Below are 18198 nucleotides of genomic sequence, written 5' to 3' on the forward strand. Positions count from 1 at the left end.
AGGATATGGGAAGGAGAGAGAGATTGGTGTTTATAAAGGGTGGTGGTGTTTGGTCAATGGTACATGGGAATGGAAAAAAATAATATTTGATACCGTGAATCCCATCAAACGCCATTCTTTTACCTCCCCTACCCGACGACAGTCCTACCCAAATTAGACACTTCTTTCTACTCCATTCGAGATACATTCGGCTCACAGCTGTCTATGGAAACACCTACTTCTATATTACCACCTCCCTTTTCTCCTCCATGGCCGCCGCCAGTCTCCCCATCTTACTCGATATCTTTTCTTGCTCGTTGACAACCCCTCACGGTCCCATTCAGTGGAACAGTGTCGTATTCACAACACTAGCCCTCTCAGCCGGCAGCTGATCCAGCTCGTACTATTATCATCTTCATTAGTATCCCGTTGTTGTTGTCTCATAGTTTGGGTGAGGGGAAAACTCACCTCCAAAAATCCCACCCCCCCAATCAAAACCATCAAGCTCTCCCCCAACTCCCCAATCCTCTCCTCCAACCTCCTCTGCGCCTCCTTGTTGTTGTTGTTGTTGTTGTTGTTGTTGTTGTTGTTGTTGTTGTTGTTGTTATTGTTATTATCCCCCCTTTCTTCCCACCCCCAGTATGGAATCAACCCCCTCACGGTCCCCCAAAAGAGAACCCATCACTAATTGACCTCTCCTGCTGTTGTTCCTCCCCCCCACATCCCATTCCCCACAATCCCAATCCCCGCCGCCCTCTTGAGCGTGTGCACAACCAGCATCCTGTGCCTCTGCAAAAACCCCCTCGCCTGGACAATATTCCCCTGCCCCCTCGACAGCACACTAGCAGTAATAATCCTAGCCAGCGACACAAGCAAAAAGTAGTGTTTTTCCAACGCGACAGTGTTGGACGGGTTGATCTCCAGCTCTGGGTCGGCGGCAAACACACCCGAGATTTCCAACGCGCGGAAGAGGTTGGCTTGGAGGATGTACATCGCCCCTGTTTTTGTCTGGGCGAGCTGGAGGAGGAAGCAGAGTTTGGCGGTGAGGTACTGCTCCGTCGCTTCTGCTGTTGAGACGGGGAGAGGAGAAGGGGGGTTGATAATCGCGAGCCATTCTCGCAGGATTGTTTTCAGCGAGTCGACCAAGACGCCGATGAAGTTGAGCCTGTTGAGGGACTCAATGACGGAAATGGATGTTGGGTTGGTGTGCGATGAGGAGCGGGAAATGTGGACTAGAGCTGATAAAAGGACCATGGCAGCGGTCTGGCAGAGCGTGTCAGACCCATAAGCATCATCGCAGATGACGTGAAGGAGCTTCTCCCCGTGGTTCTGGATGGCCTTGTGGGTTCTGATCCTCGCCGTGAGGAGGCTCGAGCTGCGCGTGTCGCCGCCGTCGTTGTCCACCACCCCAGTAAGGTAGCGGTAACAGATACTGTAGTATAACCCGCGCAGCTCGGCAAACTGGTTCCATTTGACAATAGACGCCAGACATACCTGGAAAAGCTGAAACAGCTTCTCGCTGACCAGATTCCCCATGGCAATCTTATCCGTCTCCGACCCAGGCGCACCGCCGGTATTATCCGAAAAGTCAAGCTTGTAAAGAAGGATCTTGGCCACCTTTGCCAGCTCAAACGCCTCGGGAGGACTGTCCGTGTTCAACGACTCCAACGTCGGCAGAATAGCCTGCAGCGCCTGCAGCAAGAACGTCGTCTTGACCGTGCCCCTGAACTCATTGGCCTCGAACATGACCAGCAACAGATCCGACCACTTCTTCAGCAGCTCGAGCCTGACAGCCCGAACCAAAACCCGGCGGTTGTTGAACAGGAGATATTCCAGCAACACCTGCTCCTCCGCTTGGATCTCATCCATGCCCTCCTGAGGCACCATGGCCAGCGTGTCCCGGTACTCGCTACGCTTGAGCTGAATGCACTCCTTCACTCTGGAGAGATTGTACTGGATCCCCGCCCCCCCAGCGTCGATCACACACGGGCTCAGGTCGAGCTCATGGTAGAAATGAAACTGCGGCGGCGCAACCTCCCACGAGATATCAACATTCATGAAATCAAAAAAGTCAAAAATATTGTGCGCCGCCAACGTCTCCTGGTTCTCCAGCGTGATCTGCCCATTGAGAGCATCAAAAATCTGACGCTTGATCGACGGTATCCTGTTCTGCGAAACGCTGCACAGCTCCTTGGCAATATACTCAAAGACAATGGCCCTCGAACCGAGGTAGTCGATATACGCAACCGACGCCGTCGACAGGAGGAACGAATTGTCATCCAGCGTCATATCGTTCCACGGCAGCCCCGGCACGATTTGTGACTCTCTCAGAAGCATGTGGAACAGAAAGTTGGTTGACCTCAACTCTTCCATCACCAAAGTCGACGAAAGCGGCGACTTCCACAGCAGCTGGAAGATGCGGAGAATCTTGTACTTGAGCGTAATCAAGTATCCGCGCATTCCTCGATCACCCTCATTCACCACCAGTTCGATGACCACACCCAACAGGCTATGGAAGAGAGATCTCTGGTTGTAAAACACCCCGTTGGGCGCAACGCTCAACCCCCGCAGCTCGCAGTTGAAACCGAGAAGCAAATGCGCAATCGTGGGCTGGTCGGGCGATGCCCTGAGGGTCTCGTATAAAAAGTCGAGAATGAAGAGTTTGATCAGGTATTCTTCCGACTCTGTCTCGAGCGCCGGATCGATTACCGCGTTGATGCTAGCAGCAAGTGATGTTCCGATGACCTCGCCCTCGCCATCCTTCTCAAGCTGGACAATGGCCTTGTTCCGGTGTCCTGGGCGATGGGTGTCGGGATTCCATGCCGAAATAAGCTTGCTGGAAGTTGAAACCTTCTCTAGCAGCTTGAGACAGGAAAGAGTGAGTTCGCTGACCCCGAGGTTGCAATACTTGCCCAGATCAACCAGCAGTGTCAGATGGTTGAGAATTCCATCCTCAATGGACGTGTACGTGCTCTTGGCCAGAGTAAGCGGCCTCCGCTTCCCGGCCTCGGATTGAATCACAGGCCGCACCAAGTGAATAAAGGTCGCCTGAAGGTCGAGAACCTTGATCAGCACTTGGATCCCACGCAAGATACTCTGGATCAAGGGCGAGTGAGGTGAAGCCCGGCTGAGGGCATACTGGTCCTGATGAATGGTATCCATCAGGGCAGTGATGGCCTTTTCGCTATACATCCACTCCATAACGCGAGCAAAAGGATGAAGGCGAACATAAACCGCGAGACTGGTCGTTTTCACAGCCTTGTCAATCTCGATGTTTGTCTCGTTGCCCAGGACGATCAGGTCTTCGTTGAAGGTTTGCAAGCATGCCAGAATGAATTCTAGGCAGGAGAGACGCAGCATTCTCAGTTGGCCTTGGTCTACTATTTCCCTCGGCTTCATGGTGAACATCAAGAACACAAAGTCAACATAGATCTCTATCCCGGGTCTTCGCTTGTTCACACCGAGAAACTCGGGGAACGGCAAGGTGTCGTTGAGCCCGTCGGAGACTGTATAGGGCGTGACCAACGACGTAAGAAGCTGGATGAATGCGTTTGGCTCCTCAAAGCCAGTGGATAAATCGTTGAAAGCGCGTTCCTGCAGTTCTTCGTACGTCGACTGATATGAAGGACTTCGCTGTTGTTGAACAGTCGCCGGGTTGTTGGGGTCCAGAGCTCCCATGGTGAAGTTGTCCACAAGAGTCCATATTATGTTACTTTCGGAAACCGACTTCATGACCAACAGTGATCTTAAGCTGTAAAAGACAGCGGCGCGAAGCCGGGGAGTGACGTTCGCATTTGCCAACCTGAACAGAATCTCGGGAAACATGAGTTCCTGTGTCGTTGCCAACCTGGTTCTGCAGGTGCTGCTCTCCGCTGTGAGCTTGCCAATCAACCGAACATAGCACTCCAGCATCATGGCCGATTCAGGCTCGGCCTCTCCCTGATCGGTGCCCGGTTTGCCTGGACGCTGGATCTGCATTTGCGCTGGGTTGGGCCTCTCGCTCAGTTTCTTGGCAAAGAACTCTAATTCCCTAAAGATTTGGTTCCAGGTCAGCGATTGGGATCGCCTCATTTTGCCAGAAGACTGGTGCCCCTCGTCGAGCAAAAATGTATGGGCAGCCGTTGCAGTCTCCTCGTTGCAGGCCAGAGCCTGTAGCATCTCGCAAAACGCACTAACCAGGGGCGTTGATGCTTTTGTGGAGGCCCATTGTAGGAAACCATACAGAGCACTATCTGGGTCCTCGAAGAAGGTCATGGCGGCATCTGGCCTGTCCTCGTACGCATACGAGATGATGACCACGAACCGCTCGAGGTCGAGGTCTTGCTCGTGGGTTTGGCTCAACTGGCGCTGCTCATCCTCCTCTGTTTTTAGTGTCCTGACAAGCTCGGGTAGGTTTGTGATGACAGAGTCGATAAACACCTCCAGGTGGGCCATCAGGCTGAGCTGGAGGAAATGGTTGAAGTAGTAGAAATCACCTTGGAGAGGAGGTGACTTCCGTTGCAACCACTGCCGCATTCCCATGCGTGATGGATCTTGCCACTCCTCCGTCTTGCAATCGGCCGCCACAGAAAGGATAAAGTCGAATGCCCCCTCCTTGAGGGCCTCTGTAAATGCCTTTGTTCTCTTGTCGAACTCGACGTCCAGATCCAACCCACCAAGATCGAATTCGTTATCGACTTGGAAGTATCCAGTGTACTCGGCAATCCACCAGACCCGCGTGGCCGCTCCCAGATACGAAATAGCCCAGCTGTCACCATCTCCAGTTTTCAAGATCTCTTGGTCCAACTGGCGAGACTGCTGAAAGTCACACATGCCATCTGGTGAGCCAAACACGTTGATGTAGGCGGCCAAAACAGGGAACAGATGAACTGGCGCCCTCAGATTAGTATTTGTCATGAAAAAATCCGGACAGGGGGTAAGGCTCACCGAGAAATTGATCGTACTTATCGATCTTCTTTAGCGTCCCCAAAAACTGCTTGAAGTCGTTGATATCGGCGTACTGCTTTTCCACGGCAGCGTGCAGTATCATGGCAAGACACTCATGCTGCTCCACGAGGCTCATGCGGGAGAACTCAATCGTGTCGGCAGCCTCTGGGGGCCGGGCGAGACTGGCTTGTTCTAGCATGTACCGGGACGCCACCCTCTCGTTGATGCTCTGCAACATGGCCTTGATGGTTTGCATAGCCTCCATACATCTCGCGACAATCTTTTTGCTTGAGCCCTTGACGAAGATCTTTTCCTCCAGAATTTTCCCAAAGGCATCCTTCAAATTGTCGTCCATTTCCTCGTCGTTTGCTAATTCGATGCAGAGCCGCATGCAGTCGAGTAGGTATTTTCGTTCTTGGTGGAAGCGGATGAGACCGCATTCCCATAGCGGGCGTGACTGTATTTCCGAGTCGTCCTCGTCCTGGCAATCCAGAATAATCCTTCCAGCCTCGTACTCATCCAGATCCAACTCGTCGGCGGCCTTGAGAGTCTCGAAGATGAAGTCATCGTTGACCTTGAATTCGCCGTCGTTGGTCTTGATTACCTTTTTGTTGGTGATGTCGTTTCTATGGGTAGAGTTTCGTGGTGTCTTGTCAACCAGCGCCTTCAAGTTGTCGGAATGCAGCTCGATCAGGTTCTCTAGGACTGAGATGTTGTCAAAACGGTGTTGGCGAACAGCAACCAGCTCCGAGTGGAGGGCCTGTAGCCCCTCGAGAACGCGAAACTCAGCCATGCCTGGCTCAAATGAGGCGCGTTGTGAAGAGAAAAGTGGTGGATGGTAAGGAAGGTTGCTGACTGGCTTGGGAATTGAGTAAAATCGTATCAGTATCCGTACATCGCAGGCAAGCCTTTGTCGATGGACTCGCTCGTTCGTAGTTACGGTCGCAGTGTGGAATGGTTGGTACTAGTTAAAAGAGGCCCCCTACGATGCTGTTATCAGTGAGGTTGGTATCGACACAATTCCTCCTAATTCGTCGAGATGGGGGTTTGTTAATGTTTCTGTTTTTGGAAGCGCTTTTGGAAAAAGAGTCGCGACCAAACTAAACCGTGAGCTTTGCAGCTTGTCCTTGTCCCGCGCGCTCTTGCCTGCCGCGGATTTGGGCAGGCGCCAAGATGCGCTGGTCAACAAAACAATTAGGCGGTGAGCCATTCTGCCAGTGCCCTGTGGGTCTCATCGGCACCCAGTGGATCCTCAGGGGTCATCAACTTGGGGAAGGAAGTGGTCATAGCTTCCTACATCACTCCTCCAGCAGCAGGTGCGATAGAGAGAGCCTTCCAATGTTTTGGGATGCGACTGCCGTTGCCCGTCTATTTTCTATCCACAAACAGGCAAGAGCTGCCCTCAAGTGTTAAACTCTATCTTTCCCTTCATAAATGAAAGAGTTGCCCATAAAACACATTTCCTTTCCCACCACAAAATACCAACGGACAAACAACGTGGAAGCCTTTTAAAACTGAAGACTTTGGCGTTTCTCCCATCCGCTGCAGCACAAATGGGCTGTACTTTCTTCTCCCACCATCTCAATTTTTAATTCACACTTCTCATAAACCCAAGTTATCAACACCTACCGTTATCTCTCCTCCTTCCATTTGAACATCAGATCTCACAGATAACACACACTCGGCCACCACAACAGAATTTGTGTGTTGTATTTCAGATTCTGAACTCGCTGGGAACTGGACTCTCGGGTCTAATCCTGACCACAATCCACTTTCGTCCTGTCCTGGGTCAGATCTGAGCCAATCCTGGTCTTGATTCGATGTGGTACGGTCAGCTGGGACAAAAGACGCAATGGCACGTGTAAAGGGTTACAGCAATGAGCCTCTCAACTTCAAGGAGCTCGCCGGTAAGTGTTACATGGTGGCAGGGACAAGGCTGATGAAAGTAAACAATACACATGCTGACCATTGAAATGCAGCCCAGCTAGTCCATTCAACGGCCACGCAGCGCAAAGAAGCTCTTGACAGTATGCCTCTCTCGCTCTGTCCTGCATTTATGTTTATGTATACTGATTACCCTGACATAGGTTTGTTGGAGTTTTTCAAGACGGCAGATAAAGGGGGGCCTCAGAGTCAGAAAGTGTAGGTCCCATACCTCAATCCACAGCATACCACAACTAATACAAAATTAGTAGTCCCTTTGATGACAAGTCGTACCACTCCATCTACGAAGCCCTCTTCCGATGCACAGTCTTGGAAAAGGCAAGCTACTTCACTTCCAAGAAATCAGCCAGAGCCAGTGCTACTGCCAATGCCAGACTCGAAAAGTGCGCCGAGGTCCTCAGGCTGGCTGTCCGCCATGGAGCTTCACGGATCAAGCGCAAAACAGCCAGAGCCATCATCGACCACATCACACAGGTGCTCCAGGGACCCGATGATACCTACATCGCACCTCTGCTCAAAGATTATGCCAAGGCTTTGTGCACATTCCTTCAGAACTCAGCCAATGTCGAAAATCTCTCTGCCTTTTCAGGTGAGAGCTGGGATACTTGTGTCGACTTTTGTGTCGAAGCTCTCTCTCGCTATCTCGAGGTAGGTGGAAATGATAGCGGCTCTCGCGCCTCCCCGGCGCCAACTCTGAGAGCATCATCCGTCGGGCTTTCATCCCAGGGCGGAAACCAGATTGGTAGTCAGGTCGCTCTAGACTTTTTGTCATGCTTGAATTATCTGGTGGCTGCACCAAATGCACCGGTACTACGACGGGCAGGGGAAATATCCCGAATCATTCTTCAGATTCTGCAACTTCGCCAGATGAAAATAGGGGAGCTGCACAAAGTGGCCTTTTCTGCCCTCAACAGAATCTTTACTCGCACCCAGACCGACGACATTGCTCTTTCAAAGAGGCTTGTCATGACTCTGACCCCTTTGCTCTCTCATTGGTGGCAGCCGCGAGCCTTATCCCGGGATGCAATGCTGAATAGTATTCGCGATGAGATGCTCAAGACCATCTATGCTTCTCATCTTTATCTGGAGAGCATACTTCGGGAGTCGACAGACGAGTCTTTTCTTCAAGATGTGGAAGAACTTATGGATGCTCTTTGGTCGGACTACTCGAGGAGAGAAGAACGCGCAAGGCTCCAGCTTGATGATATCACTTTTACTGGAATGCTCCTCCCATCCGATCATCCAACCACTGGCGTCTTCAGCCTTCGTCCGTACAATACAGGAGGCGAGCAAAATTGGGCGCTTTTGGAGAATCTCGCCACCCTAGAGGCCATCTACGCCCGCAGCTCAAACAAGCCATTTTCGCAGCAAGAGCCCGAGAATGACCAGCCTCGCAAGAGGCGTCAAATGGTTAACACGTCAAACAGGCTCCATCAGAAACTCAATTCTCGGGATCCTGCAGTGCAGCTGACAGCATTACAACTCGTGCCTTTTCTGAGCCGCCAGAAGCTGCTTACTATCGAAGAAGCCACAGAGGCCATCACAGACTTGTCGAAATGTGTCACGGCGAAGCAAGGTGTCGTGGCATCGTGGGCGATGATCGCATGCTCCAGCCTCACCTCCCATGAAGTTTGTCGAGATGCCTCCCTGTCTCACACCTGGAAGCAGTTGTGGCAGCTTGGTGTGCGGTCTGTCAGCCTGGCACCAACCACACGTGCTGCCTCGGTCTTCTTGGACTCCGTGATCAAAGCGTCCCTGATCCCAAGACATGAGTTGGCCGGTGATGTGAACCACATGATCATAACCGCCGATATCAGCGGCCCTGCGATTCTGGTTGACTCTTCTCTCAAGTTGATGCTGAGCCTCCTGCGTCTACGCAATACCATGTCACCCAATGCCAGCCAAGCTACGACCAGCCATGTCATCCGATGGGTTTTTGTCAAGTGGAATCCAGCTGAACTGACCTATGCCTCACTTCATTCGGTACACACGGCTCCGTTTGATCTGGCCAACCTCCTGAGAGGCTGCTTTGGGATGCCGGCTTTGAAGATGGGGGCTCCTCTCCGGCTCTTTGGGGGAGCGATTGTACAGTTCTGGAAGAAGCAAAGTCAAGCCTATCCGCTGATGCGGTATCTGCTGCTTCTTGAGGACGAAACAACATCAGCAACGACACTCATGGCTGAACCCGAGGATGTTATCCTGCCAGAGGAACAGCAAGAACAGACGGTCGACCCAACTGGGTCGCACACCGCGAAGCGCCTTATCCTCGAGCTACTGTATCCTAAACTGGAAGAACTTCACCAGATCACCGAGTCGTGGCAGAAGCGCGGGTCGGATGGTGTTGCGCCAGTTGCGATATCTGCGGATCGGTTGCAGAGCATGATTCTTGCTTGTCTTGTTGGCGCCACCCTCCTTCCAGAACTAGTCAATCTCAACTCTTCCATGTCCAAAGATTTGGAGTCAACACTTTTTGAGGTCATTGACGGCGCCTTCCGAGCCATTCTCGCGGCTCCTCAAATCGATGAGTTCTTTGAGCTGGTGTTGACGACGGTGGTCCCGTTTATCCCGCCCTTTGTGGAAAGCCAGGTGGCAGCGCTCAGGAAGGAACAGTCTCACTTGTTGAAGCTGTACTCGAAGCTGTCGATTGCTCTTCAGGAAAAGGCTCAAAAGGAGGCTTTTGGACGGAGCATGGATGCTATGGACATTGACGACGAGTTTGAGTCCCAGACGAGCCAGAGTTCGGCTGTGGCAAAGGGGAAGACGTTGGCGAGGAGGGATAGTCTTTTGTGTTGGACCCCTGAGGCGTTTTATCTCGAGACGACGCTGAGGGTGCATTACCTGGAGATTATCAGGCAGGATGAGGGGGAACTGGGCCATGTACCTGAAGCGATGATGGAGCAACTGCTGAGTTTGGAAAAGGAGCAGTTATTGACTTGTCGGGTGTTTATGAAGGAGTTGTTCTCTTGTGGGTGGATGGCGAGGTTGAAGACTGTGGTGAGGGTGTTTGAGACGGTTGGGGGAATTATTTCGGAGGATGAGTTTTCGTGCTGTGAGGTGGCGCTTTGCACGTGCATTGATGTGATGGATGGGTTTATTTACTTTTGGACGGATCAGAAGTTGGAGGAGGCGATTGGGCGGATGGTGGGGGATCTGTATCATTACCTTGTCAAGAGCTCGCTGCCGAACAACTCGATGAGTCCGGTTGTGCAGAGGGTGTTTAGTGGGCTGCTTTTTCATATACTGGAGGTGAGGTCGGGGTATGCGGGGGATCTGGGGTTGCCGAGCGCGAGGAGCACGTTGTTGGGGGTGTGTCAGGAGGGGGGGATGGAGGTGAAGTATGAGATTGGGAAGGGGTTGCCGGGGGTGTTTGGGTTGTATGTGCTTAAGACGCACGATGACATTTTCCTGGATGTGCTGGACAGCTTGCCTACCGATCCGTCGATGGAGGAGGGGATCGCGTATAGGTTGTTTGTGTTGGCGGAATTGGCGTGTAGGTGGCCGACGCTGTTGAGGAGGTGTATTTATCACATCTTTGAGACGCCGGGGAAGATTGTGAGGAGTGTGAGGTATGCGGGGTGGTGTTTGAGGAAGATATCGAAGGAGTTGAAGTTGAGCGGGCCGGAGGAGCTGTTTCGGCTGTTTGCGCCGCAGCTGCTTTATACGTGGTTGGATGAGAACTCGATTGAGGATATCCCGTTTGAGATCTTTGGGTTCAAGAGCCTGCAGGATTTGCTGGCGGAGGGGCAGACGGAGGCGGCGGCGATTATGATTATGAGGGGGCAGGAGACTGAGGCGTTGGAGTTGGCCAAGATGCTGGGGTTGACGCTGCAGGAGCTGGTCAAAAGGAACTTTACAAAGATCATTGCGTATTGCATCGCGCACGATGTCAGTGTGCAGAGGGAGGAAGGGCAGATCACGGGGGAGAAGAGGCTGATCAAGATTCTTATTAAGGAAGGGTTTCTGGAGCAGATTCACCTCAATTTTGCCGACATTATTGCAACGTTTTTTGAGACCTTCGACCAGGAGGATCCGGTCGAGAAGGCGTTTAGACGGAATGAAGGGCTTGGGTATGCGGCGGATATTATTGAGATGATCAAGGAGTATGGCCATTTGCCTACGAAGCTTCCGCCGAATCAGCAACCGTGCTTTAGGGCGAAGTATCTCCCCATTGAGATGCTTCACCTTTTGAGCAGAACGCCGTATGAGTTGGATCAGATTTGGACGCCGGCGTTGGTGGTGTTTATTGCTCGGAAGCTCCTCAACACCATTCACCCGGCCCTTGGCCCTCTTCACGCCTGCTCGGTTCTGCGCAAAATCAGAGTGTTGATCTGCCTTGCTGGTCCTACAGCACTTACCGCCTACCCGTTGGAGATGCTCCTGCACTCCATCCGGGCCTTCGTCGTCGACCCCGAGTGCGCAGACGATGCGCTGGGCATCACGCAGTACCTCATCATCAAAGGCTCTGACCACCTCAGCAAAACCCCATCTTTCTTCGCGGGCTATGCGCTCTCGTCCCTGGCCGACCTGAGGGTATTTTTGGAATCCTCCCAGTCGAGCACAACTCAGGAGTCCCAGTTCCGAGCCACAAAGTCGAAAGCCCAGGTGTTTCATGATTGGTTTGGGAAGTATCTCAAGGGGTATGAGAGCAAGATTCTAAAGGAGAACCCTGAGCATCTCAAAGCTTTCAGGGCGATCACTCAGTCGGCAGCGGAGATCAGAGTCATGGGCAACGCAGAGAGGGGAACGAATGAGAGTAACTTGCTCATGGAGATCCTCAAAGATTGGGACAGGGCTGAGAGCGAGGGTGATGAGCTGCTAAATGAACCTGCTCGTGGTGTTGCCTTGAGGATGCTGTGTGGGCAGTTTGGACCTGCGCCGAAGGAGAGGGGGTTGGATGTTATTGGGGAGGATGAGGAGGCTGTCAAGTATAAGGGGGTGGTTTGGAAGAGTTGTATGGAGGAGGGAGGGATGGGGTTGAGTGGCGAGTACTTGGCCTGGGCGGGGAGGGTGATTGGGCGTGGGTTTGCCGCTAGTGGGGAAGTTCCTGGGGGGCTGTTGAAGGAGAGCAGACTGGAGGAGTACAAGACGTTGATTTGTAAAGCGGGTGGGAAAGAACTAGGGAGTTCAGAGGAGGGGTTGCTGAATCTGATGGAGCAGTTGACTGTCAGCGGGAATTGTTTGACTGCTGGGCTGGCGGAGGCAGCGCTGAGGACTGTGTTCAGTGACGCGGCTGCTGATAACTTCCAGGAGCTTGTGGCAGCTTGCCAGCGGAGTTTGAGTGAAGCTCTGGCGGATAGTTTGGATTGGGAGCCGTTCCGGACGCCGCAGTCGGATCTGGTCAAGGTGGAGAAGGTAAGGGAGCAGGAGGTGTTTAGTGGGGCGAAGTTGGGAGAGGCGGACTGGGCGAGAAAGTTGACGACGTTGTTGGCGCAGGCGGTGCCGGATGATGTTACGCTGAGAGTGCTGCCCCCGATATTGACCAAAGTCAAGGGGTTTGCGGAGCAGGCTTTTCCGTTTGTGGTGCACTTGGTGCTGAGCTATCAGCTGGATAAACAGCAGGGGGTGAAGAGGCAGCTTTCGGAGGTGATGAAGGAATGGTTGAAGAACGAGGAAGGGGGGGCGAGGGAGAATGTGAAGTTGTTGCTCAACACGATTCTGTACCTGAGGACGCAGCCACTTGCCGGGGAGGCTTCCATTGCAGATCGGGGGCATTGGTTGGAGGTTAATCTGACGAGTGCGGCTGCTGCTGCGACGAGGTGTGGAATGTTCAAGGTTGCGTTGCTGTTTGCGGAACTGGCTTCGAGCGAGGAGTCGAGGGCGTCGAGGAGGTCATCGGCGATTAGGGAGGTGGAGGATTCAAGCGAAATTTTGTTGGATATCTTTGAGAATATTGATGATCCGGATGCGTACTACGGGCTGGCACAGGATGCTTCGCTGAGTACGGTGTTGGCCAGGTTGGAGTATGAGAATGATGGTGGGAAGAGTCTTGCTTTCAGGGGGGCGCAGTATGACAGTCATTTGAGGAGTCGAGATGCTGCCTCGAAACAGGATGGGCAGGCGCTTATCAAGGCGTTGAGTAGTTTGGGTCTGGCCGGGTTGTCGAACTCGTTGTTGCAGACGCAACAGAGTCTGGATGAGTCTTCTAACTCGCTGGATAGCACTTTTACGACGGCGAGGAGGCTGGAAATCTGGAATTTGCCAGCGCCGGCGACAAATGATAATTGGGCGGTGACGGTGTATAGAGCGTATCAGAGTATGCACCAGGCTTCGGATATTGAGGCTGTCAGGGGTGTTGTTCATGATGGGCTTCGGGGGACCATCAAGCACTTGACCAGCAAGAGTCTCAATACGACGAGCATGAGGCACCAGCTGGGTGTGCTGGCTGCTTTGGCGGAACTAGATGATGTTCTCAGTATCACTGACCCGGCTGAGATGAAGAGGGGACTTCAGATGTTTGAGACGAGGTCGAAGTGGATGATGAGCGGACGGTATGAGGACGTCAGTCAGATCCTGTCTTGTCGGGAGACGACATTGAGTATGTGGAGCCAGCATCACAAACTGAGAGCGGCAACTATCCCACCAGCAGATGCCCGGTTTGCTCAGATTAAAGGACTGCTGCTGTCGTCTGATATCTTCCGTTTCCACCGACAGCACCAAGAGACGTTGAATTTGTCAACCACACTCACCGATCTGATCCAGCCAAGCGAGACTATGGGGCTCAATGTGGATGCAGCTATTCGGATGGAGGCGGCGAATTCACTGTGGGATCAGGGGGAGATGATTTCTTCCATTAGGATGCTGCAAGCTATTGACAAGGACTCGTCGTTGAAGAAGCAGACGATTCCTGTCAGTCGATCGGATTTGTTGGCCAAGATTGGGTTTCAGGTCTCGGTTGCTAGGCTGGAGAGCCCGGATAGCACACAGAAGAAGTATCTTGAGCCGGCGCTGAAGGAGCTCAGGGGCAAGAATGAAGGCAAGGAGGCTGGACAGGTGTTTCACCAGTTTGCCATGTTTTGTGATGAGCAGCTCCAGAACCCGGATAGTTTGGAGGATTTGGCACGGCTGCAGAACCTCAAAAAGGGCAAGAGTGATGAGGTTGAGCAGCTGAAGCAGTTGATTTCAAGCTCGAGGGACTCGCAGACGAAGAGCAGGTACTCGAGTCACTTGGCGAAGGCTCGGCAGTGGCTCGATTTGGATCAGCAGGAGTTGAGAAGGGTTGAGCAGTCGAGGACTGAGTTTGTGAAGCTCAGTTTGGAGAACTATCTGCTATCTTTGGCCGCTTCGGATGAGCATAACAACGATGCGCTGCGGTTCACGGCTCTTTGGCTGGAGAGGTCGGAGGAGGATGCTACCAATGAGGCGGTCAAGAGGTACATTGGCAAGGTCCCGACTCGAAAGTTTGCGCCGTTGATGAACCAGCTTTCGTCTCGGGTACAGGATCAGAAGACTCTCTTCCAGAATGTGCTTATTGATCTCATTTATCGGATCTGTGTTGATCATCCCTATCACGGGATGTATCAGATCTGGTCTGGGGCGAGGACAAAGGTCAATAAGGACGACGATGTTGCGGTTTCCCGGCAAAAGGCGACGGATAGAGTTGCTAAGGCACTTACCAGGGCCGAGGCGGTGTCTGCCATCTGGCCGGCGATTGACCAGACAAGCAGGGTGTACCATATGCTCGCCATGGATCGGGACACGAACAGGTTCAAGCAAGGTTCCAAAATTGCCATCAAGGACTCTCAGCATGGGCCCAGCTTCCTCACGACGTTGTCAAAGTATAAGATTCCGCCGCCGACCATGCAGATGGAGCTGTCGCCTACGTGTGATTACGGCCATATCCCAATGATTGTCAAGTTTGATCCTTATATGGCTATTGCTTCTGGTGTGAGCGCGCCAAAGATTCTGACGGCGATTGGGTCGGATGGGAGACGGTACAAACAATTGGTCAAGGGGGGTAATGATGACTTGCGTCAGGATGCTATCATGGAGCAGGTTTTTGCTGCCGTGTCGGAGTTGCTTAAACTTCATCGTACCACCCGCCAACGAAACCTCGGCATTAGGACATACAAGGTTTTGCCGCTGACGTCCAGTTCGGGGTTGATTGAGTTTGTCTCGAATACTATACCTCTGCATGAGTATCTCATGCCCGCTCACGAGAAGTACTACCCCAAGGACCTCAAGGGGTCGCAATGCAGGAAGGAGATCTCGACGGCGCAGACAAAGACTACTGAGCACAGGATTGCGGTTTACCGCAGGGTCACGGAGAAGTTCCACCCGGTGATGAGGTACTTTTTTATTGAGTATTTCCCCGACCCTGACGAGTGGTTCCACAAGCGCACCGCCTATACGAGAACCACGGCGGCGATTTCCATGCTGGGCCATGTGTTGGGGTTGGGTGACAGACATGGGCACAACATCCTCCTCGACACCAAGACTGGCGAGGTAGTCCACATTGATCTGGGCGTGGCGTTTGAAATGGGAAGAGTCCTGCCAGTCCCGGAACTGGTGCCGTTTAGGTTGACGAGGGACATTGTCGACGGGATGGGAATCACCAAGACCGAGGGTGTGTTTAGGAGGTGCTGCGAGTTTACGCTTGATGCGCTGAGGGAGGAGGCGGGGAGTATACAGACTGTTTTGGATTCGCTGAGGTTCGACACGTTGTATCAGTGGAGCATTAGCCCGGTGAGGATGGCCAAGCTGCAGCAGAATGCGAGGGAGGAGGATGATGGGGAGAATGAGGAGAACGAGGAGGCGGGGGGGGAGAAGAAGGGGGTCAAGGGGAACGTGAACGAGCCCAGCGAGGCGGATAGGGCGATTGAGGTTGTCAAGAAGAAGCTGAGCAAGACGTTGAGCGTGATGGCGACGGTGAATGATTTGATTGAGAAGGCGGGGAGTGTGGGGAATTTGGCGGTTTTGTATTCGGGGTGGGCTGCTTATGCTTGAGGAACATATGAAAATGGAAATAAGGGGGCATCTTGGTTGATTTTCTGGATTGATATTTTGGGCTTGGTATGAGGCGCAAATGATTAGGTTGATGTACCTATGTAATGAGAATGCAGACACGGCCAAAGATGAATAAAGCTGTGGTAATTATCTTGATATTTCTGCTGTTTGCTTTCGAAGGCATGGTGACTCTCAAATGATAGAGGTCAACCGCCTACACTAGACTGTATGAAAGTTATCCGAAGAACGAATTTGCACCCGAAGTATGTAAAACATCCCTATCCACTCGTGTCTCACTTCCAAATCACCGCGATGATCCACCTATTATCACTTCTGCAGCTATATCTCAAGCCAACCGAGAAAAAGATCCACAACATCTCAGCCATTGTCACTTTCGCAACTATCACCAAGAATGTCCTTCCCACCAGATCATCTTCAACAACACACCGCACTTCCCCCCTCCTCTCAATTCAAATCAATAACCTCCTCACTCCCCATCTGCTGCTGCTGCTGTTGCTGTTGCTGTTGCTGCCCCCCACTAATAGGCAACAACCCCCTCCCCAACTCCCCCTCGGTCGGATGTAACGCATACACCCCCGCCTCCGACCTCTCCCCATCAAACACCACAAAGTTCTGAATCGGCTGCTGCGTCCTCCCAAGCACATTAATCACATCCTGCGCCAGCTGCCCCCCCAACACCGCCGCCACAGGCGAGACCTCCCCCCCAATATTCTGCAAAAATGCCCTCAACGTCTCACTCCTCAGCGTCTCAGCCGGCAGCCCAAGCGCCTTGTGCTGCTCCCCGCACAAAATCGTAAACTGCGCCAGTTGCGCCTTATCATTCGGGTTGGGCCGAATGCCAAACTGCGATTCAAACTCCCAGAGCCCTCGCAGACAAGACAAAATAGGGGTGACCACTTTTTTGCGGCGGGGGGATTTGAGAATTTCCGCTGGGAGGGGGGAGGAACTAGCCAGTAGCCATGTTGAAAAGAGTTCTCGTTTTGTGACGTTTTCGACTTTGGGGTCGTTGGGGTCGGGGCTGGAGGAGATGATTGATCTTGTGGGGGATTCCGGTCCTACCACGGTGGGGACGTTGGAGATGGATCTTGAGATGATGAAGTCGTGCTCGATGAGGTCCGAGAACAAGAACCCGTACATCCCGTGAGAGCCGGCCGCGTAGAATTTGCGGTTGTTGAGGCGGGTGGCTGTGTTGATTAGGTTTAGGGTGGGAGCGTCGAGGTCAGTGGCGATGATGATGTCAAAGGCGGAGAAGTAGGAAGGGGGTTTGAGGCGGATGTCGAGGGTGTCGATGTTAATACTAACGCGGGGGTTAAGGCGTTGAATGTTGGTTGAGGCGGCGATGGCGCGGTTGGTGCCGACTGGGGAGCGGTCAGAGGGGAGGAAGAATTGGGAGGTGAGGTCGGAGGGTAGGACGGGGGAGTGGTCGCAGAGGGTCAGGGAGTTGATGCCGGCTAGGACGAGGTTTTTGGCGATTTCGTTGGCGAGGGCTTTCATTGTTATGAGGAGGATGTTGGCGTTGCGGATGGATTCTTGGGCTTTGAGACCCCAGAGGCGGATTTGTCGGTCGTAGAGGGCGATTTCATCTGGGATGGGGGTTAGTAATTGTAAGATGTGATGGGAGAGAGGTGAGAACTTACCTGCGCTGATGCCATTTGATATGGTCGAGGTGGGTGCTGGAACAGATCCATTGGTGTTCTCTTGCATCACAGGAACCGTGAGATTCTGGGTGTTCCCAGTGCCATTGGGGTTGCCGGCTGGTTCGGAGGTTGGAGCCTCCATCGTGGCCAGTCCTCAAGTGAGTTTCTCGAGCTCGTCGAGTCGATAATTGAGGTTGGAGATGATGGTGCAAGAAAAGAATCGAAATGAGAAGCCGCAGAGAGTCAAGGAAAGTCTGGAGTAAAAACCCCCAACGCCAGCTCCAAGTCAAAGGAATGACGATCGACCACTCCTGAGAGAGTGAGAGAGGTGTTGGTGTGTGTGTCTGTGTGTGAGGTTGAACGTGACAGTTCGCGTGGCTGCAGGTTGTGTTGATCACTCCAGGCAAACGGTGCAGCCTTGTGGACCAACCAGAGACGGAAGGAGGGAAGGGGTTCCTGATAAGCTCGGGCTCCCGTTTCTTGTGATTATCTTGCTCTTGTTTCTTGTTTCTTGTTTCTTGTTTCCCTGTGTCGCCAATTTGCAAAGTGTTTCTCGTCTGTACTGCCGTCTTCCGTAATCCCTAGTCAAGAGATGGTTTTAACGATGTTCCCGGGATTCATGGGGACGATGCACGGCTGCGATGCCAGTGTGGCTTGGCGTGACGCGGGTTTAATAAGTACTTTTGTGCCCATACAAAGAAGTGTGAAGTTGCAGGTACATGCTACCAATTAGCCATTCATTCTCTCA

The 18198-nt window shown here is 52.7% G+C and overlaps 3 protein-coding genes across 3 annotated transcripts; 1 reads left to right on the forward strand and 2 right to left on the reverse strand.

Moving 5' to 3' along the window:
- Positions 1–659: 659 nt before the first annotated feature.
- Positions 660–6020, reverse strand: QC764_707590 (uncharacterized protein). Its single transcript, XM_062950377.1, has 2 exons — positions 4906–6020; positions 660–4847 (listed from the first exon to the last, which is right to left on the reverse strand). Exons 1-2 carry the CDS (start codon positions 5696–5698, stop codon positions 664–666), a joined length of 4977 nt encoding a protein of 1658 aa, XP_062796388.1. The 5' UTR covers positions 5699–6020; the 3' UTR covers positions 660–663.
- A 194-nt stretch (positions 6021–6214) lies between these two features.
- On the forward strand, positions 6215–15903 carry TEL1 (Serine/threonine-protein kinase tel1). Its single transcript, XM_062950378.1, has 4 exons — positions 6215–6812; positions 6885–6932; positions 6993–7047; positions 7098–15903. The coding sequence occupies exons 1-4, from the start codon at positions 6758–6760 to the stop codon at positions 15790–15792; spliced, it is 8853 nt and encodes a 2950-aa protein (XP_062796389.1). The 5' UTR covers positions 6215–6757; the 3' UTR covers positions 15793–15903.
- On the reverse strand, positions 15886–18133 carry AOS1 (E1 ubiquitin-activating protein aos1). Its single transcript, XM_062950379.1, has 2 exons — positions 17451–18133; positions 15886–17396 (listed from the first exon to the last, which is right to left on the reverse strand). The coding sequence occupies exons 1-2, from the start codon at positions 17590–17592 to the stop codon at positions 16258–16260; spliced, it is 1281 nt and encodes a 426-aa protein (XP_062796390.1). The 5' UTR covers positions 17593–18133; the 3' UTR covers positions 15886–16257.
- Between the last annotated feature and the right edge of the window lie 65 nt (positions 18134–18198).

The sequence above is a fragment of the Podospora pseudoanserina genome (assembly GCF_035222485.1).
Source record: "Podospora pseudoanserina strain CBS 124.78 chromosome 7 map unlocalized CBS124.78p_7, whole genome shotgun sequence".
In the NCBI taxonomy this organism is placed as follows: domain Eukaryota; kingdom Fungi; phylum Ascomycota; class Sordariomycetes; order Sordariales; family Podosporaceae; genus Podospora; species Podospora pseudoanserina.